This window comes from Clinocottus analis, unplaced genomic scaffold (assembly GCF_023055335.1).
Source record: "Clinocottus analis isolate CAN_PGR_092001 unplaced genomic scaffold, fCliAna1.0.p SCAF_23, whole genome shotgun sequence".
Lineage (NCBI taxonomy): Eukaryota > Metazoa > Chordata > Actinopteri > Perciformes > Cottidae > Clinocottus > Clinocottus analis.
The window spans coordinates 2953777-2976236 of record NW_027175965.1 but is presented as its reverse complement, the minus strand read 5'-3'; the positions used below and the strand labels follow the sequence as shown (position 1 = coordinate 2976236).

General features: G+C 44.3%; 1 protein-coding gene across 4 annotated transcripts in view; it reads right to left on the bottom strand.

The window, feature by feature from the left end:
* The window catches only part of pik3r3b (phosphoinositide-3-kinase, regulatory subunit 3b (gamma)), a 176852-nt gene that overhangs the window by 9342 nt on the left and 145050 nt on the right, over positions 1–22460 (bottom strand). For 2 of the 4 annotated variants that reach the window (XM_068589669.1, XM_068589670.1), the window contains 7 exons: positions 3980–4115; positions 3168–3266; positions 2870–3050; positions 1790–1915; positions 1338–1657; positions 618–692; positions 334–504 (listed from right to left, as the gene is read on the bottom strand). In XM_068589669.1, the coding sequence (XP_068445770.1) occupies positions 334–504; positions 618–692; positions 1338–1657; positions 1790–1915; positions 2870–3050; positions 3168–3266; positions 3980–4115 (1108 nt within the window). Of the gene's footprint in view, positions 1–333; positions 505–617; positions 693–1337; positions 1658–1789; positions 1916–2869; positions 3051–3167; positions 3267–3979; positions 4116–7963; positions 8178–11996; positions 12535–22460 lie in introns of those variants that run through there. The other 2 variants (XM_068589672.1, XM_068589673.1) reach the window with 2 other exon arrangements.

The following is a 22460-nucleotide window of genomic DNA, read 5'->3' as shown; positions in this document are numbered from 1 at the left end:
GTGTCTTGCCCAAGACGACCCTGCTCTACTCCACTGTCACCCCGATGGGCTCCTGAATGGGTTCCAAAATGGGTCCCGCATTTTCAGATAACTTCCCGAAACCCCATTTTCCTCATCATTTTGTAGGAAGACACCGCTATCGCGGTTAAAAAAGGGCACAGCTCTGCGATCCAACAATTGAAAAAATTGAATAAATTGACACACGTTTCCTGAAGGTCGACAAGAAATGAACAAACATCTGAATCCTGTCGCGTGCACCTCTGCACCCCAGATGTAGTAGAACGAGTTTACTAAATTTCCGTCGCAGGCCACTTGTGTCCTGTGTGTACTCACTTTACGGAGCAGGCGTAGCAGCCCTTTTTGCTGCTCTCTCGGATGAGAAACGCTCCGTCTGGCTTCCCGGTGAGCAGCTCCTCCGACTGCGTCCTGTTCAGGTCCCCGACGAACCAGCTCTTCTCGTCGTAGTGAGGCAGGTTCTCATCCTCCTCGCTCACAAAGTAGCCTCTGCACCCACACAAACAGCGAGACGGATACGGTGAACAAGGCGCACTTCACTCGATATTTGCAGAAAGTGAACAGTACAGGGCAGGGAGGAAAAACTCGTAGCGGAGACTCACTCGTCAGTGTTTTCGTTCTTGATTCCGAGCCAGTCGTTAATTCGTTTTTGACGAACTCCTTTGTGATTGAGCCAGCTAGAGAGAGGGAGGAGAGAGAGAGAGAGAGAGAGAGAGACGTTACTACCAATATGATTTGGTTTAAAAGGTTCTTTCAGTTACAACACTGTTAATGACGAGACTGAGCAAACATGAGCATGAACAGAAATTTAATTAGCGAGCTTCCGACAAATGTTTTCACAGAAGGAGGCCGGCTCTGTCTAAACGCAGTTGGACTCGCTCCTTGAAATAAAGCAGAAAATCTCCTGGTGAACCAGACCTTCAGTGAGGAGGAAACAAGTTTCTAATCAAACAGCGTGTCAGTTGTTCCTCTGTACTAAAATGTGGTCTGGGTGATGGCGTGGTGTAATTGCAAATTATAACTGAAAATCGGTCGTGTGTAGACACGGACAAATAATTTGTGTTTCCTGTTCAGCCGTTGTTGTAAGCACTCCAAAATGTTCCCTTTCAGATAGCCACGCTTTACTTTAATGAGCTAATCACAAGTTCAACCCCAACCAAACTACTATATTAAATGAAGCACTCCTTTTGTCAGATAACATCAAAACCAAAATAACCTGAGATGCTTTTTCCACCAGGGCCGTGGTTTATCAATATATTATTGTTTACTAAGCTGGGCCACGAGGTGCTGTAATAATAACCATCCATGTCTTCTGCACTTACACAAGATACTGGTCCCTGATCTTGCGGAGCTGTATGAGGTCGGGCTTCAGGCTGTTCATCTTCTTGTCGGTCTCCCGGTTGTCCATGGCTTGAGTCTTCAGGTCCTGCTCCAGCCGCACCTTGCTGTCGTGAATCTCTCCGAGCCGAGACTTGAGCTTCTCGTAGTTCATCATGATCCGCTCGATCTCCTTGTCGTTGCCCTCGCGGCGGAAGCGCTCGATGTAGTCCTTGCTGTAGCGCTCCTGCGTGTGGCACTGCTCCTCGAAGATCTTGATGGTCTCGTTGAAGGCTTCGATGGCCGTCCGCTTCATCTGGATCTCCTGAGGGGAAACGAGAAGAGGTGGTGAGCGAGCGGACGGGAAACGTGCACCTTTTTTGTTTTTTACACCCCCTCCCCCCCTTTTTTTTCTTTCTTTTTTTTTTAAAATCGCAAAACTTAAAGGCATGCGTACCTGTGATGTCTTAGTGTATTCTTCGTACAGTCTGTCATACTCTTTGCTCTTCTCCTGGTACTGATTGTGGTATTCCTGAAGCTTCTTCCCCACAGCATCAATATTATCCTCCTTCACCAGCTGGTCCTGAGGGATTGAGGAGAAGAAACCAAAAACATTTAGAGAGCAAGCGGTGAACAGAAACTCAAGACAAGGGGGGGGGGGGGGGGAGTGTGTGTGTGCACTCGCGCGTGTTCGCTACCTTCACCCTCGATTCTGCTTAGCAAGTGAGACTCCTGAACAGGCTCGTTAATTAACCACCCACAATGCCCTGGGTGGATGGCAAGGTATGCACGCTTGGAGATATTGCATCGCTCTGAGTAATGACTCAGTGGAGCGAGGGGAGGGAGGGAATAAATGCAACGACTGCCCTTTGACACCGCGGATGTGTGCAATTATTTAGGGAGCGTGGCACGGGGGCCGGCGAGCGGGGCTATATTTCAGGGAGTGAGGATCTTGCTGCCGCTGCAGTTTTGAGTGGAAACACCCAGTGCGAGCCGGGTGCGGAGGGGAGGGGTTAAAGAGGAAACTGGTTGGAAAGGCCACGGCAGTAGAGGGAGTTATGCCCTCAAGATCAAGATACAACCAAGAAAAATTTTGATTATCTTTTGCTTTTTTGTTCCCTATTGATTAAGATCACATTTTAGTAGACGTCTCAAACAGATGAGCTGCCAGAACGGTTTTTAACTTATGGAAATTAATCAAATATTCTAAACCACAGAATACAAAGTGAACACACCTTTAAGACCACCCACATGCATTATGCCTACACATAATTACAGTATATAGTCAAAAGTATGTGAACAGCTACATAGTACGAGAAAGATTTTGGTTGTGGCAACCATCACGTAGAGGTATGTGATGGTTGCCGCAGACAAAATCTTTTGGGTTTTGATCCCATACAACCACACATCAACAAGTCCTGTGTTTTGTTCTCTGTAAAACTAAATGAGACACGGGTTGTAAAGACCACTTTGTAAAGAGCATTTTTCTTCTTCAATTAAGTCAGAAAAAACAAACAGTGTGTCTCCTCTTGGATACCTGCTGGAAGCGGGAGATGGGGTACATGAGTTTGACGTCCAGCTTGGTGTTGTACTGAGCCAGAGACTCGTGTCTGTAGTGGCTGATGAGCTCCACCACTGAGCCGAACGTCAGTGGGTCGGAGAAGCCGTACTTCCCGTCCCGGTGGTAGATCTTTATCAGCTTGTTGTTTCCCCCTTTCCTGGACGCAAGAAGAAAAGAGGGCACACGGGCAAGAAGATGAGAACATGTCGACGCCAAATTCGTATATTTGCGGTGAGGAATACGTCCCCGAATCAGATAATAAGTGAGACCGTACCTCAGTGTGAGCGTGTAGTCGCCCTGCATCTTGGTGGAAGCGTCCCGAACCAGGAAGGTCCCATCCGGCATGTCTCTGAGCTTATCATTCACCTCCTCCCTGAGGACAAAACAAACAATTGGTTAGGTTGAATGATCTGTGTACATATGGTTTTTGTGTAAAGTCTGCCTCCAATTATCAGTGGCAGGCAATAAGTACTTTGCCCACAGCTATACACCTCCAAGTAAACACTCCACCAATTAACCGATGGAGGGAGTGACTGGGCAGACTGCTCCGAGCCAACAGCATCTCTGCAAGTGTGTGAGAGTTGGCAGACTGGCTGTCTGCGCTGTAGGTGTGGTTATCCAAGTGAGGATTGTGGCTGAGAGCTAACCGGCACTTATACAGCCTAGGGTGACAAAAGGCTTCAACAGTTCAGACTCATTACTTTCATTCATTTGCTTTAGGCAAACATGAAAAGAATTGTTCTGCTGAAACTTAACTCCAAAAACTCAACTGAAGCACTTCCTATCACCCTACTAGCTACTATTGAATAAAGGTCAATATTTGAGGCAGTCTTGGTGATTTAAGGGATGCAATTTCTATCAAATTTGTACTCAGCATATACCAAATGTACATACTTTTCCTTACAATAAACATAATAAGATCCACACTGATACTAGATTTTTCAGTCTATAATATAACATAATTGACATGTATTGCCAACAATTTGAAACTAAATTTAACATTGGTTGATATTGATTTTTTGGGATAAGAATCTGTGATAAGATATAACCTGCTCTCCATCGCAAGACCCTGTGTGTGTTTTTTACCTGGATATGTCACCCCAGTACCACTCTGCCTCCTGCAGCGAGCCTCCCGCTCCTCCGTCCTTGGTGCCATTGTTGCCGCCCCCTGCCAACCCGACTGAGCAGGGCTGCTGTGGCTTCGCTGGCTTCGGAGGAAGAGCTGAGGGGGAAGAAAGAGACAATCTGTTACTATTGGAAAAAATAAATACAATTATAAATACAATATATATATATATATATATATATATATATATATATATATATATATATATATATATATATATATATATATATATATATATATATATATATATATAGACACACACAGTGCAACTTGAACTTTGGAAAAAACCCAACACTAAGGTCAACCGCCCATCAGTGCCTGCTGATGGAGGGCAAGTGAAGTGGAAGCATCGTTACTACTCAACTTAATACTCTCCAAATATTTCATTACTTCAGGGCTTCGTGCGAACACTTTACACAGGGACAGGTGAGAATGTGTGTTCCATGCACACATTCTTCATATGCAAATTGTAACACAGCAGCTGTTTTTATACCTCCACACAAATGCAGTGGCGGTGCAGTTGGTGACCGTGTTGTTATTAATCACACGAGCAAACGGCACAAGAACAGCCCATTTATCATCACAGTAATTATTCTGTCATAAACCACATGCGAGACACACGCGAACAACGTTTTAGGTCCCGAGGAGGGAGAAGGAAGTTTGTTACAACTGCAAACACTTTTGCCTTCATAGTCTTTGCACTCGTCCTCCCACTGAGCTGCTGCAGGGAAACCGCCTGTTCATCTTCTAAAGTTGATATCACAGCACATAATGTTGAACTTAAATACTAGCCTAATTATGACATGCATTTAAAAACGGTACACAAGCAAATATGCCTTTTTATTTTTCTCTCAAAATGTGTGTTGATGTTGAGGAAGGGTGATCACGCAATCCACACAATCAGAAACGCACATCGCTGGCAGCGTTTTACAGGATGAAGGTAAATCCGCCTGAACGCTAACAGCATAACAAGGCCCGTTGGGATAATTGGGTTATCGAAGTATGGTACAGTATATGGACATGACCTCAATAATTTTTGCTGACCTCGATATTTCCCTTTGCGAGTACACGCGTTAGACGAGACCTGGGCAGTGTGCAGACGCTGCACGTTTCTATTTACAGAGCTCAAAAGTCCATTGTATTTACGTTTTATCCATCACATATGTTGTTCATCGCTGTAATTTCTGGGACAGGCCTAATAAGCATAACAAGCAAAAGTACTTGTGTTTGCTGCCATGCTGTGTGCCAAACAGAGAGCTAACCGGAATATGACCCACAGTACCAACACCCCCCCACCAAGGGTTTTAGGTCTTAATGCACATCTGGATACAGTTTAAGGAACAGCAGTGTAATTACTGGAGAGCACACACAGACACACTTCAGTTGGTGACTACACGCTCACGACAAGAGCGACACGTGGAACACCCACAATGCGCAGAGAAAGAATACAATACCCAGTTTGTTGTGATGTTATTAATGAGACAAACACCTGCTACTTTTTGGTCTGGCAGACACAGATTTTATTTATATATATATATATATATATATATATATATATATATATATATATATATATATATATATATATATACATACACACACACACACACACACTCATATTCCGTTTGTATGACATATCAATCATCTAAATCTAAAGTTTTTAAATAGGGTGCTTTGAGCCTCAGAACCACCAGAGGGCCATAAAACTATTGAATGTTTAGTACTTTGTTATGTCACAATTACACTTCAAAGAACATTCATTTCGAGTTGTTTGAAACAATTCAATTTCAACACATTGTAGATGATCCTTATTGTTTCATAATAATTTGCACTGGTCTAATAATGCTGGGAATTCAGTAACTACAGGACGTTACGAGGAGTGAAATACGGCGCGAGTGACAAAAAAGAACTGCCAACAGCAAGCGGCCTTGGCCCTTTTCCGTCATTTCATGATGTGAAAACCTCATCAGAAAGGTTGGACTGCTAATAAAAAAAGATAATTGGTGCACACACACAAAGAGCAGATGAGTTCCAGTTCAGAGGAATGTTGTGAAAGTGGCAGCTCTTCTTCCTCTCCTGTTCTCTTTGTTCTCCTTCAACCCTGCTATCCTTCTCACTTTTTCACATCACCATGGCAGTCAGTTGGTTGGTTACTGCAGCCAAAGCTGTCATTCTGCAGCTGCACTGTTCCCCTCTGTCAGCGACGCGCGCGCACGCACACACACAAACGCATGCACACACACTTACACACAAAAACAAATGATAGGTAACAAAGAAAAACACTATTTTAACATAACTGAAAAGTGTGTACATGTTGTTCCTAATGTGGAAGTACATGGACCCCACAATGTACCGTCTCAAAAAAAGGACAATAGGTGGGGGTTGTCAGGGATGCAACCAACTATAATTTTCATTCATCTTAAATGTTGCTGAACTCATGTCAGCAACATTTCAAAATTTAGGAAATATGTAACTCACGTCAACACAAAAATGCTTTGGTCGAACCAGCAGATAACCCTTTGTTGCTGGTCCACTGAAAACTTGAAGCATTGGGGTCGGTGACCTCTGCAGCATCTACGGGGGGCCAGCCCTCCCAAACGCCTGCTCTTCTAAACCTCTGTTCTGAATGAAACGAGTCAAACTCACTCATGACAACCGTCCTGCTGAAGAGGGCGGGATCTAAACACGTCTGCAAATATGAGAACGTACAGAACTGTATTGTTCAGAGTCTGTAAAAATTAAATAAAAACCTGTCACAACTACTGCATGTGAGGCTAAGAGAGAGGCAAGCGGGATGGTGAACAAAGGCGACCATCAGCGCAGCCTCCCTCCCTTCTCCCTCCTCCCCTCCCCCTCACCAGACAAAGGAGCAGCGCTCAGCCACACACACACACACACACACACACACACACACACACACACACACACACACACACACACACACACACACACACACACACACACACACACACACACACACACACACACACACACACACACACACACACACACACAAAGCATCAATGCGAGCGTTGGTCATCTTTTGGCGAAATGGCGTGCTTTTGAAAGTGTGCGTGCACACAGCTGATCATTTGTGTTGACAAAGATCTTTAATGCAACGCCAGTTTACACCACAGAGACCTTATGGCACACGTTGCAGAAAAACAAGCAGATAGCCAAAAGCATGTGGCATGAATTGACTGTTCCAAAGGAATATGCTACTGAAATCTGGTCCACTTTCACAACTTTCCATCTGGACAAAGTAAGGAGCTGCAGGTGGTGTGTGCGTGTGTGTGAGCATTTACAGTATGTGGGTGTGTACCAGCGTCATGGCCGCGAAAGCACGAGCACGCACATCTAACACATGGAGATGCGTACGGGCACAAGACTCTTTAGTTGTTAAATCGGAGTTTAGATTGCTGCAACATTAGAACATACATATGTACAGCCTTTAAAATGTAAAATTGTGAAAGTCATAATTTCACACATCTTGAAATTTCTATTTTTGTCTGAGCAACAATTGAAAAATGTTGAAATACTAAATTAGAACATAGAACGCAAAACGGTAAATCCTCCCATTTGAGAGAATGGAACCCGATAGCATTCGTATTTGTGTTACATAAGCAACTTTCTGTGGACCGACCCATCATTGCAGCATTAATTTCACAAATTGCACAAAAGCAAACTCTGAGAAACAATGACAACAAATGTCTATGCACACACCATCTTTGAAAGTGTTATGTCATGTGCTGCAAGAAGGCATCAAACAGGGCAGTGCAACAGCATGAAACAGAAAGTGTGGAACCAGTCCCCATTGCAAATAAATGTACAGATTGGAACGGGAAGAGAGGTGCATGAGAAAGGTAGCGAAGACGGAACAAAGGCAGCAACAAAAGAGGAAGAAAATACAAATACTAATAGATCAAATGTGCCTTTTTGCCTACCGTCCTCAAGCATCGCGCTCTCCGTTAGCTGCATGCTGTCACTCGTCTCTCAGCTGATTCTCTCCTACTTCTCTCTCTCTCACTCTCTCCCCCTCTGTGTGCTGCTCTCTTTCTCTCTCTCTCACACATACACTCACTCACTCCTCCTCTACCTCCTCCTCCTCCTCTGCCTCCTCCACCTACTCTCTGCTCAGTCAGACTGAAGAAAAGAGCAGAGCAAGGCTGATCCTAAAAGACAGCCGATGCACCAACTAATCCCGGCATTGGGGCCCGCCCCCCTCCGCCAATCAGGATGCAGCGAGGGGGGCGTGCCTCACAAGAGAGAAAGAAAAGAAAGAGGGAGGCGGAGTCATCCAGTGGTATATCAATTCCTTCTGGGACATCACACACTCATACACACAGCAGTGGAGCAGCGAGCACTAAATCAACAGGTCGTCTCCTATTAAACAGTGCGATCTGTGGCTGAACGTGTGTTTAAGAGTCTATAATCCGTTTGAGAAGCTGCAACCAAGGAACGGTTGGCATTGTATTGTAAACAACAGCCCTTTGAGACAAAACATGAACACAGGCACAACCAAACCAATGAAACAACTGCCAGACCACCGAAATAAATATCCCTTATCAAGTCAAACTATCAGGCTCTGATTCACTTAGTGACTTAATGGGCAGCAAGCAATACATCTCTTATGGACCGCATGTCAATGCGATCCTACAAATGATGATGATGCTGATTACGTCCTTTATGTGAAGAGGCTTTGACATTTCCGTTGTGCATGTCATTTCTGTCAAGAGTGGCAAAAACTGCTGCTTTTTGCATATTGTAGCGCAGGTAGCAATTTCTGCTTAATGTATGCACTTAAAAATCACTTGAACCATTCTTAAATTAGTGAATTCAGCACAGTAACATATCTGTTAAAAGGACTTATTTGATCACTTGTACTTAAATGTGCATAAATCTTGTTCCTCCAATGTGATTTTCCTTCTGAAGGTGAGTGCACTCATGTAGAAAAATCTATTATAATCTGGTCCTCATTATGGACTAATGCAGGGCTGCTTGATAGATCATGATATTAACGGGAGCATTTTTCCAATATTTATCACAAGATGGCAAATTTGGGCGAATTATAGTTATAGATATTTAGATTGAGTTTCAATGCTGTGACAGAATCATTTAAAACTTAAAAAAAAAATTAAACATAATATGATCATATCATCACTGACCACAATTGACTAAAGACCCTAACAAGCAATTAGCTCATTATTATTTTGTACTGTTGCCAAAGTAACATTACTGTCATTACTGATGCCAATACTAATAACAATATTAATAACGAAGGTAGAGTTGTAAAATATGTGATACGTTATCACAATTTCCAAAAAACAACAAATGCAGACATGACGTAGCCTGTCCATGTTGTGTTTTTATACTGGGCAGATGGGATCAGAAAACCACCTGGGGAGGTGCAGAACATGGGGATTTGCTGTAAGCGAGCAAAGACGTGCAGAAAATCCTCTGGTGAGGTCCTTTATCAATAACGTCCCGTTGATTTTCCATCACAAGAAGAGACTCATCGTGCACACACACACACACACACACACACACACACACACAGACAAGCAACACTGCCAGTGAAAGCGCAAGCTTTGCCTTCTCGGTACAACCTCGTCACCCTCTCTTTGCCCTGTTCTCTCGTCTCCTCAGCTCTTTAGATTACATGTCAGTTATGTCAAAACAAAAGACACATAGGCAGGCACTCACGCTGAGGCGCAGACAGGATGAGCTCGTTCAGGCAAAAGAGGAGCCACTCACACACAAAAAGACCTATAAAAGCGTACAACACACTGCAAGTACGAGCTCGAGATACAAGTGCGCCTGCATTGTAAACCTGTCAAAAAGCTCTATTTTTCAAGAACAAAATTAAAAATATTTTGGATATATCTCATCTTTGTGGACTGTTGTATTCACAGCATGGAGTGCGCACAATTGCTCATTAGGATGGGATGAAATTAGCAGAGTTTTTCTATTTAAACATTAGTCTGTCAACCAATGACAATGACCCTCTGCGTGAATGAATGAATAGCTCCGGGTGCTATAAAAGCAAAAGGTCCAGCGGCAGTTAAGTGTGTGAATCACCAGTAAAGGGCCAGTGTGTTGCATTCACATCCGACGCATTGAGTTGAGGAGCGTTGTCTATTCACTCTACTGTAGCTCCAACACAATGACTGTGAGCGGAGGGAGGGAGAGAGAGAGAGAGGCAAGACAGAGTAAAAAAGCAAGAAAGACAATCAATGCCTCTCCCGTTTAGTCAGGAGGCACAAAAAATAGGAGGGGTAACTTAAAAACGAGCAGAGAGAAAGAGGAACGTGGAGATACTGCACCAGTCCACTTCACCTGGACTTCACTACCTCAAACAAAATAATCAAACAATGCACTTTGGGTTTTTTCATGAAAGGAGCAGAAAAACGAAGCTGTGCATGCAGCACAGTCTCACTCTTGCTGGCACAAACTTCACACAAGGTGAAAAATACCATCCTTCTTGAAGTTTAAAGTCAGTGTACCCTAATGGTGGAAATACTCTTGTTTGATAAAACCCTTTGCACATTAGGGAATTCTTTTTTGTATACATCCTCTCTGCATCATGCCAAAGATAAGACACAATGCTGCACTTTATGGTGGCTGCAGAATATACAGGACATCTCAATAGATAAATGGGAGGATGGGGGGGGTGGGGGACAGAGCTACCGGGCAAACTGCATTCAACAGCGCCTCCTGGAAATAACACAACGTCCCACATCTGCGCCATGATCCATTCAGCTCACCGAGGGGAGAAAGGAGAGAGGGGGGGAGTGAGAGGAAAGGAGAGAGAGGAGAGGGAGGAGGGGGGACTAGGAGTCAAATGACACTGGCACAATTGCCGAGGAATTAATGAATGAAGGCAGGAATGAATGCAACATATTCAATTGGGGGTGACAGTTTGCTCGAGAAAGAGAGAGAGGGGTCCACAAATGCATGTCAGTAATTGATGTTAGGATTATGAAATGCTCGAGACATTTTTACCCCAGTTCCGTTCCTTAATCCGGTGCCCCCATCTCTCTGTTCTCGGTGTGCCCCCCTGCCCCCCATCCCCCTCTCCTCCCCTATTTCCCTTTCCCCAGTCGTCGGCACCAGAGCGAATGTCTGGACGATCCGAATCATCCAGACTTGTATTGTGTAGTCACGTTAATAATAGAGAGAGAAAACCGCGCAGGTAGTTGCAGAAATTAGAGACTGGCTTCAAGAAGGGAACTCGGCTGCAAAAGGACAGCGTTGGTGAGATTGGGTTGGGAGGGGGCGGGGTATTTTTGCCTAAAATAATTTAGGCTGCGATGTCTGCCATCTTGGTCATTTATTTATCATTACACATTACATGCAGGTGGGCAGGAGGAGGATATCGGCCACCTCGTAGTCTGCGAGCGCAGCTTTAGGAGCGCTGTCGCTACTGTCACAGTAAGAATAAGCACATATAGGATATATAACCTACATACATATATATGGACATGGACGACGGCGCATTCACGCGACAACCGTGGCACCGGTGAGGCAAGGCAGACAGAGTAAATCGCGTTTGAAGCATTGTCCTCCGTGCAGCAAACTGTTTTTTTAGTCAAATTTGCAGCTAAAAAAATGTCGAAGCTCAAATTACTTGCTAACAATTACAACTATAAAATGATTATGCGCAACGGATGTTCAAAACCGTGTCAATGACGATGCCCTGCAAAAAAAAAAGAAAATATACAAAAAATAAAACACAACCATAAATTGTTCAGACACAAAAATCACTCGAGGGACGACGACCCAACCGTCGGAACGGCTCGAGCTCGCTCCCCCGTGCGGTGCGGGCCGCCGGGGGCCAGGACGCAGCGTTACGTTGCGCTTTAAAACTTTCCACCGATTTGAGCGGACACCAAACGCAACACCTCTCCAGCGAGCCTCGGCCAACTTTCCTGTCCGAGTCCAGCTCGTGCCGTCACGACCCCCACCGCCCCCTCTTACCTGGCGGTTGGTCCATTTCCAGATAAAATATCAGCTCCGTGGAGTAGGGCATCATCACGTCCCTCCAGTCTCCTTCCTCGTCGGCTTTTTCCGGGGTCCAGACTGTATTATACATTGCTTGCGTGTGGCTTAACCTGACAATCGTTCTTCACGAAAAAAAAGGAAAGAACAAAACCTTGTAAAAATGCAAACGGCTGGCAAAGAAACTAAAAACAAAACCGAGGTATCAAAAAACTCGATGAGATAAGCTAATCTATCTAACCATCTACTTTGAAGTCTTCTATCTGAAAGCCTGCTTCAGACTGGAATAAATAGGCGAACTGTGTACAAAAAGCACTGCCCCCTCCGACATAATAAGAGAGTGAAAGACTCTGGGCTCTTCATGAAGGCCCTCTATATGTGTATATGCACACATATATATAAAAAGCGTCCTTTTAAACGGTGGAAAGTAGATACCAGCTCTACATTTCAGTCCCCTCTCCTTTTCCGCCGTTGGTGCCGCCGGCTTGCTAGCTTCATTTTAAGAAGAGCACTGACAAGAGGAGGCCGGCTGAGGCTGACATCGGCTGGGACGAACCACTGCGCCGCAGCATACAGGGGTGGGTGTGGTTAACTTCCCGAACTGTGACACACCGAAACGAAATACAAATAGCTCCTTGTTGTAATGGATATTGACAAACTGTACCAGCCAGTAAACATTACTTGTATTTAACCTATTCATCCCGCTCACATGTTCTGCCTGTATTATATTAATACAACACCCCCGCCCCCTCTTGGTTAGACTCTTTCTTTCCCAGGCCCGACGCTGACAGAACCCCTCTGTGCGCAAACTCAGAAGCTGAATTTGAAAGCCAATAGGGAAATTACTTCAGCCTCTGAAGAGCAACTTACAAATTCGGTGGTTTTCCAGTCAGATCCTTACCTTCCTACTGCCTGACTGTATGTCACTATGAAGTACAGGCTGCTACTGCTACAGCCACTCTGGGGTATGACATAACAGGCGAAATGCCACCAAACATTCTCGAAGACCATGGCAGTGTTTTTGCATGTTTAAACCCACAAATTACACAGTAACAAAGCAATCCATAATGTTTTAACATTTCAGAACGTGCTTTCTTTTCTACCATACAAACAACCAACCAACAATACATTGATCCTATCCTAAAGCCTGAAACATCTTATTTCTCTGTCATAGAGCACAGAGATTGTTGTTCAATACCTTAAAAACACATCAATGAATTACACTCTTGCACTGGGGGACATGCTCCTATATTACCATAAAAACACCCACACAATCCCACAATCACCATCCTGCCTAATACTTACTAGAGCACCAAATGTAGATTAATTCCTCTACAAAAATAGAGCACTATTTACTATTGCTGCTTGAGTAACGTTTGCTAAACATTACAGTGCCTAGCTTCTTTAGAAAAGTACAAAGCCCTTTTACAAATATAAAACTATACATGTATAATAAGAGGATATAAAGGATGCTAACCTTGTGTTGTGATGTTATATTTGCATAGTAATACAATAGAGACTCCCCAAATGAATCCACTATTTCAGGAGCATAGGATACAAAATGACAGCAATGGTGGAATACACAAATCCAGCATGTTTCAAGTTAATGTGCATGGTGAAATTATTTCATGCAATAGACCACTAAAAGGTCTGGGAAAGATTAAAAAACCCCAATCACTACATTGGGGTTTGTAAAATGATTAGTAGCAATGTAAAACATTAAATTAACGATCACATGATTATTAGCCTTCTTACAAAAGTCACCCTAATGTCCTTTTACACTGCAGTGATGTGTCCGGAGCCATAGTTTGTTTGCTCAGTGGGCTCGTTTAACTCCAGTTGAGGACAATTTCGGGTTTACAGCATGAACCAAGCCCCCTTCAGTGAGGTTAAGTACAGTTACCGTAAACGATATGGAAGCTTAAACATACGCTTGGGGATGCTAGAGAGGTGCAAACATGCATTTAGGAAGCCTATAATACAGGGAATACTGCATAAACACACACACACACACACACACATGCTGACATGAATGTTAACCACATAGCCATTGTATGGTTTCGGACGCACTAATATCATATATCCTGACCTAGATAGCTGGGTAGGAAAGGGGTCGACCGATACAATTTAATTCTGTTTTATACATTATATATTTATTTGTTTTACAAAATTGAGCATCCCATGTTCAAATCAAGCCTGAATGATTTCAGTCACTTCCCCACAGTGACGCAAGCAGCTCAATCAAACATCCATATCGAATCTGTACCGGCCGATACCCAAATCCCAGATATCCGCCTCGGGACTAAAAAAGTTGCCTGGTGCTCCTTTGATGTATGGCTCCTCTTTCTTAGATATATGCTATGTTTGATGTTGCTATCATCAATATTTTAATATTACCAATGGATCAAATGACAAAGTTTTACGAGAAGGATGTCCCTCTTGGTGACAAATGCTCAGGTAATTATCACCTGACTCTGCAGGTCGCCTCACCTCAAAGAGCTCCATAGGGTCTTTCATCTCATTGTTTTGGTTTGAAGGTTTTGACTCGGTCACGGCTTTCATGGTGCTGTTTTTCAGTAGAAAGCAGACAAGCTTTTCTCAGCAAAAAAAAAAAAAAGAAGCTATAAAACCAGAGTGTTTGATGCTCAGCGCCAAACAGCAGACAGACACAGTTAACGACTATATATAGCCAGCGTAGGGAGTGGAACATATATATCGCAGCTAAAGAGCCAGGCCTATAGAGAATGCTGCCAAGTAGCTGTAGTTCAAAATTAAGCAACGCTTTACGAACAAGTTCATCGTATGAACTTAAAAGTTGATCCCAGGTCAGTGTTGTGTTTACAGCTGGCAATCTGTCACTGCAGGTTTATGTCACAGTGAAATCAGTTAAAAAGATCTCCAACTGATTCACAGCACAATCACCTTTTCTTTTCTTCCTTACTTCTCAACTCAAGTCTGTTAATAGCAGCCTGAGACCTGACCCGGTTCAGGACTAAGTCATAATCAGTCGGACTGGGTCCAGTTGGGGCCGGGTTTTCTTGCCGTACATTTTGTCAATATGTCAGACACTGGAGTGGACTCTCTGCTAGCTCTGATCACATGCATCATCATCCTCACTTGGGAGGCAAAAAATATAGAAAAGACGTGTGTTTTAAGGCAACTTTTTATTCATTCTTAGGCCCTCAGGACGCATTGCTGCTCTTTTCGACTGCACCTGCATGGTAATTGGTATCGGATCACGCTGCTTTCAGCCTTTCTCGCTGGCTCGGCTCTATTTGGGTCGACAGCATTTTAGATGCGGTCTAATAATCCTGTGACCTTTTTCGGATGGGTCTCGGTGTGTCTTCTTTGCATGTCGAGGTTTGGTTGGTTTTCCAGAGGTCTGTTTTTGGAAGAGTTACATATTTAATTTTCTATCCGCATAAGCACGTTCTGGGGGGTTCTGCATGCGCGAGCAAAATTGAGATGACAAGTCTGTTTAAGCTGATTAACTCTTTTTTTTCTCCTTTTGGTGAAAACTGGTCAAACAAAAATAAAATGAACCCATGAGCTTATTACTCCCTTTCTCGGCTTGTGCCCCTGTGCCAAGAGCAGAAAGTAGAGCACTTTTAAGATTAGATCCAAAAAAAAAAAAGAACAATGGCATCATCATAATCAGCTGCCCCAAAAGCACACAGTGGAGACCCAGACTGGCCCAGACCCCCAGTCATCCACATGGTAATCTCCTGTTAACAGCATAATATCAATACAATATATTCAGATGGGGGCCGCTGCCACCAGTAATTACAGCTGCTCTGTCTATCTATCTGTCTGCCTGGTGTCCTACTTCAGGGACCGACATTAAATTAAAGGTCTGCTCCCCAATCTGCCATCCATCCATTCTGTCCTCCCTCTACGTCCACCCATCCGTCCATCCCCTCCCTTACCGTGACTGTCTCTCCTGTCCATCACAAGAGGGAGGAGAAGGACGGTGGGTTTTCTTGCCAGAATGTCTAAAATAAGAACAAATAAATATAGGGGATCTGTGGCAATGTCAGTGTATGAAATATATTTAATGACGCAAACAAACACCCACCCACACACACATATCACAATTGTGTGTGTGTGTGTGTGTGTGTGTGTGTGTGTGTGTGTGTGTGTATGTGTGTGTGTGGTTGTTTCACAGATGGCTCGTGCCGGACACACAGCTCAAAGCTCCTCTCTGTCAAGTGTGTCAAACAGGTTTAATTGCTGCTGCCGCTCTGTGTGTGAATGTGTGTGTGTGTGTGTGTGTGTGTGTGTGTGTGTGGTTGGGCAGATGGATCCCTAACAATGACACAGGAACTGACTCTGCCCATCGTCATACAAAAGAGAAAGAGAGAGGAAGAAGGAGGGGCAGACAGAGGGAGGAGGACGATGGGAACAGCAGCCTTAATCTGCGCTGTCCCCGGCCATCAGCACCCTGCTCCCCATTTAACCTCCCCAACAATGGAGCCAAGTGGCATCAAGTGGCCTATTTACATAGCGTATGCATAATTACATATGAAGCATAGTCACATATGAATCAAACCCCTCCCGCGTCTCCAACTAAAACTTAAATATTCAAATGATGTACGTTTCCAATTTTGTCCGTTCCCATCAGTGTGTTTCAGGTGCATTTTGAATATGCTTATACAAAAAACTAAGGACAGAAATCACCAACATGTCAATAAAGCATGTTAAGCTTGGCTGAAGTGGAGATGCTGGCAAAGCAATGAGGGCAAAACAGAAATAATGGCTGTCGGAAAAAAAATCCAAAAACAATTTGGAGTTAAGGCCGATGTGAAGGAACTATCTTCAGCTTCGTCTTTCATCGTTGTTCTGTTGCCACTGCTTGCCACTCTCAAAAGTAAAGCGAGTGAGCATATTCCACAAAATGTTCAGCAGGAGTATTAAAGTAGTCGGACGGGGCACAAGCTGGACCAGAAATTAAATGACAGATAATTGGTTGCAGGTTCACAGATCAAACATTTAGCGCTCAGGAAGGCCCCGCTGTTGAAACTGAAGTAATATTACTGAAAACATTAGCATTATGTTGCAGCAGCTTTCTCCTGTAAATACTTCCACTTCAGGTGCGTGTGTGGGTGTCGTTGTGTGTGCGGAACGCAATTCAAAGAATCTGCGTGGATGTGTGTGTGTGAGAAGGAAGCCCAGGTGAGCTATTGAGAGAATCAGGTGTTGAGTTTTCCATTTCTGTCGCTATAGAGACCAAAACATCCAGTGAGGCGATAACATTGCCTCATCAGAAAATGGGGCTTTAAGTACAGACAAGGGCGTCGCCTGGAAGCTCATATCATGTGCCTTAAGTTCAGGGGTGGGGGCTCACATACATGCACACGTGCTTCTTCTTGAAACCACGAAGGCACGTCGAACATGAACGACTTGAACTGATTTATTTTCCCATACAAAACAGCACCTTGAATACACGTGTGTGCACAGCGAGCGACGTCACTTGAACATCTACGCTTCTTCCAACACTTCATCGTGGCGATGAAGCTTCTGTTGAGGGATAAATTAAAAAAGGGCCGGTCAGCGCTGCACAATTCCATCAAACAGAGTCTTTTTTTCCCCACACAAGTCCCCCACCTGCAATCAAGCTGAAGAGTTGATATGTTTGCAAATGTGAGGCATCTTTCCAAAAATGGAACACGATGTTGAGGCTGAACGTTTGGCCATGAATCATCCGTTTGAACTCACGGACCCACCTGCTCGCCTCTCAGGGTTTTGTCTATCATGTCTCAGGAGAACAAGCAGTTCAGTAAACTAGATGTAATCTGTGGGATTCTGTGTGTGTGTGTGTGTGTGTGTCTGTCTGTCTGTCTGTCTTAAGTTGTTCCATTATCTATCTGTGCATGTGTGAAGTGCACGTTTAAGGTCACACGACCACCTGCGCCCCGAGCAACTGCTTCCACAAAAAAAAAAAAGAAGCGCCGCATGAGAACACAGTGTCATTTTCTACAAGCACAGAATATAATCATTTCACTCAAACAGGCTTTTTTTTTTTTCTTCCAGCAGCTATTGTACTTCACAAAATGAGATAGAAAGCCAGACGCCACGAGTGGGGCAACATGACACGGCTGAATAGAGCCGTCGTGACCCTCCAACACCTGTGAACCACCAGCTTATCTGCATTAATGTGTGTGTGTGGGTGTGTGTGTGTGTGAAAGAAGGAAGGGTAATATTATCCCAACATTATACAATGATATTCTAGAAAGTGTTTCCTCATCTAGTGCAGTTAGCGACCTCTATACGCAAATTGTCCCCCCGCCGAGTTCCAGAGAAGACCATGACTGAGTCCTGACACTAAAGCCAAGCCTTGGATGAAATAGAACGCTATTCTGGCTGAATGGGTCGAAAGCCTAAGACTGTGAAGGCCAGGATGAAACAATCTGGAAATGTATCGCCATGATAAAATCCTTTATGATAACGATGATGTGTTGTGAAATGTTCCACAATAGTTGAGTTTTAATATGTAATGTCTTGTCCTTGAAGAACGCAAAAGGGTTAAAAAGGCATTATTATCTGTGTGTCGCAAGTACACGCAAAATGATGTGGGAGGCAGGGAAAAAGGAAACGGTGGCGTCCAGGCATCGCATTAGCCCACAATGCTGAGGATCAGAAATAAAAAACTAAAATGTACACTTACTGATCTCTCAGGTGAGGACTTGGACATGAGGATACTATCTAACTCGGGCTAAAGGTGTGGAGCTGAATTCCGCAAAAAATGTTGGAGCTTTTGTTTTTGGAGTTTGACACAAACTGTAGGGGCTAACATTCAGGATATCTGCTGCATCTTACACTTTTCTTTCATGTTGAATTTTTTGTTGGTTTCACACAACATCCCTGTAATGTAACGCAAAACACTTGGCGACAATTAAAACAATCTTTTCAGCTGTCTTTGTGCTCTACAGGGACAACATTCAAACACTTTTGACTAAAGTGGCAATAGGGAACAGAGCACGATCAGTAATATTTTGCTCGTCTCTATTTGAATTAAACAAATCCAGTTTTTCTACCAGTGCTTGTGTCAACAAATGGGCATATGTGCAGTTTTCAGTATTGTGTTTTAGAGGTTTAATTGGTCCCCCGTGTGGGCATCTGTCTGTGTGACAGTGTGTGTTGTAATAAAGCAGTGATTCAGAAAGAGACACAATAGTGTTGTATATCTCCCTGACACATTCCCCAGTGTCAGTGAGTCACTACTGTACATCTATCAGCCACTGAGCATGTGGTTAAACCTTTTTTCTTCTTCTTCTTTTAAGGAAGAGCCGATACAGATTGAGCATTCGCTGTCATGGGAGACGCAGAGGCGGTAGACAGAGAGGGGGGTGAATGGGAGGGGGGGGGGAGGTGGAGGGGTGAGGGGAGGGGGGGGGGGGGGGAGGTGGAGGGGTCCTCATCTGCCCGGCTGCAGTGCAAGACTCAAGCAAGCGATGCAGGAGAGACAGAGAGGGGACGCCAGGAGGAGGGAAGAGAGGAGGGAAGGATGGAGTCCCATTCGTCCTGAAGTTTTGGTCGGGACGTGTTTGTCCCGTGGAAATGACGGTCCAGAAATGTACGAGTGTGTTTGTGCAGGCGCAGGAAGGAAGGGGAGGGAGCGGGGGAAGGAGGGGAGGGGGGGGGTTGCCTGTACAGTGATGATGAGGCTGCGGTTTGCTCGCTGCCTGCTCTATTTCTGTGCTTATTATCCATGGCCCTCAGCGCTTTTCATATTTCGTCTGCCGCTGTAATAACTAGAGTGGAAAGAACAATTTCACTGTAGACACGAATAGGCTGCTAAACATAGACATTGGTGGAGTGGGGTCTTGGAGAATGCGGGCACACGCACACCCACACAGGTTACATAACATGGCGCGGCACTTTTGTATATATTATGAATAAGCGTTTTTTTGGAGGGTGCAGGGCAGTACATAGTCATCCGCCTACATTCCCTGAGCCAATCATGAGAGCGCACAATGTGACTTGACAGCCACCTATTTAACAATGTTTTTCGTCCTCTGTGTTTTCGGAACATTGGATTTTCTGTTGCTGTTAATATGGCAACATACACACCACAAGCCATAAAAAACTCTGCCAGAGCCGTCATCGTTGGTCAAGATCACAGAAGTTTCCAGTACCAAACACTACCGAACACTACCCAACAATTTTTGGGGATTTGAAATGTGTCGGAAAAGACGTACAAAATGTTGAGAATATTCATATTTCATGCAAGGGTGGATTGGATATATACTTTATTCATCCCCAAGGGTAAATGTGGGTGCACCCAGAGGAGTGCTGGGAGTCAGTGGTGTACTGAACCAAAGCGTCGCCTTCATGACAGTTGGAGCTCAGGGTTCCCTATGGGCTGTGTGTGTGTGTGTGTGTGTGTGTGTGTGTGTGTGTGTGCCTGCGTGCTGTCTTGCATTCCTACCTTTGTGAGGACCACTTAAGTTGAAAAGTGCAACGCTCGGAGCCATGCAGATTTTGCGTGCATGCAGGTTTTCTGTTGCTGCACATGTGGACACTGAAACACTGAATGAAGCAAAAAAAGGACACACATATCCAGAGCTTTGTGTGTGCGGTCATGCTTCATAAAACTGGCATTAACTAGACAATGAACTAAAATAAAACAATTGCATGCAGCAGTGTTTTAGAGCCGCATACTTTCTTGTTGTCGACAGCAGGGCCAGAGCATGTAGGTGGCTTTTGGGGCTCGACCCGGAGTGTTTGAAGAAAAAAAAAAAAGCCTAGGATCTCTTAAGCTTTAAAAAAAAAAATACCTTCAACTTTATGACATTTCCCCTGAGTCTCTCTGACCGGGCGGACCGGCAAATCAAAGAAAGGGATGTTTTACTTCTGGGAAAATGTTGCAATACCCGCCCTGACAGTGTCATGGGGGTTGTTTTATACTAATATTACTACTACTATGCTATTCTGTGAAGAAAACTTATATAATGAAGTAAATGTTCTTCTGTTGGGCAATCATTTAGGTCAGAATATTGAAGGCCACATATACTTGGCATTATTGGGGGTTACTTGATTCATAATTACGGCAGTCCAGATCATTATGGCATGGAATCCAATGCAGCAGAATAATATTTGTTTTTCCCCAGGCAACTATCATGCTTTTACCCACATGATGCACAGATTAGAAGGCATTCTATTATCAATTGGCCTGCCGAATAATGCATTTAGCTGCCGCAGGTTCGTCAACAACGTATAGCTCCGCCCAAATCCATCTCTTGGCCATTAAAACCTTTTTTTTCTCCTCAGGACAAGACATTAGTTTATTTGTACATCTTTTCTTTTTTGAACTTGTGTGACCGGTCTTGTGATGTTGACATCTCAAAATGATGAAGAAAAAAAAAGTCATGACGGTAAAGATAAGTCCTTGTGATCACAAGGAAACAACACTTAATCAAATAAGTTGATCAACGTCCTCATTGGACCTTATTCCAAGTGCAACAGTTGACTGGGAACTTGCTTTTGTGAAAACCTGATCTCAGTTCCCAGGTGAGAAATCAAAAAACCTCGCAGCTCAACGTTACACATCCAGAACAAAGACGTTTCAGGGGACCCCCGCTAAGTACATTTCTTCGGAGTGAACGAACATCTCCTGGGGAGGAAGGGGTTTAAACATCAGGGGCGAGACGCTGCGCCGTAGTTCACATCACAGCGGCCGGTTTGATCCGGGCCTTTTGAAGCGCGGCTCCCTCCGATGGATCCTGCACATTGGATTTACATCGGCTGCTTTGGTCTTCGTGAGCTGTGTGCTGGCAGCCAGTCATGTGCGCTCCAACTCAAGCACACTGATTAGCTTCGCTGTCTCAAACTTTCCAGCCGGGCTAATTCAATGAGGAGCTCTCCTCTCCTCTTAGCCCTCCTGATCCATCCCCCTGCCCGACGGACTCATTGCTATTCAGGGTGAGTTCAGTCGCCCCGCTGGCAGCGACTGATCCCGTCCACCTGTGCAAACTCAGGTTGTCCCACACTGCGGGCAGACAGGCAGAAGTAAAGTCGTGCAGTAACTAAAAGGATTTATATCAATTATTGATAACACCCCGCTGAGAAGCTTGTGTTTGTGTCTTCGCAGTCTACTGGCACTGTCTACTGTAAAGCAGCTGATTTAAGTTTTACTATACATGAATATGTAAGCATAAGGCTTTTGAAAGAACCACTCTCTCCAATAAAGGTTCAGGGACCCCACAGGATCCGTCGGAGCCGCGACCTATTTGTGATCCGAGAGTGCTGGTACATGAAGTCGCTGGGGTTTGGATAGGGACAGCTCAGGAATTCACATGCGAAAGCTATAGCTAAAGCTCCATGATGTGTAGTCACATGGGAAATAATTACAGGATCTGGAGGTTAAGTAATAGGGGTTTTGGGAGGGCAATGTAAAAACAAATATTACATGGGATCATGAGTGATTATTCGCTCAGTGTACGT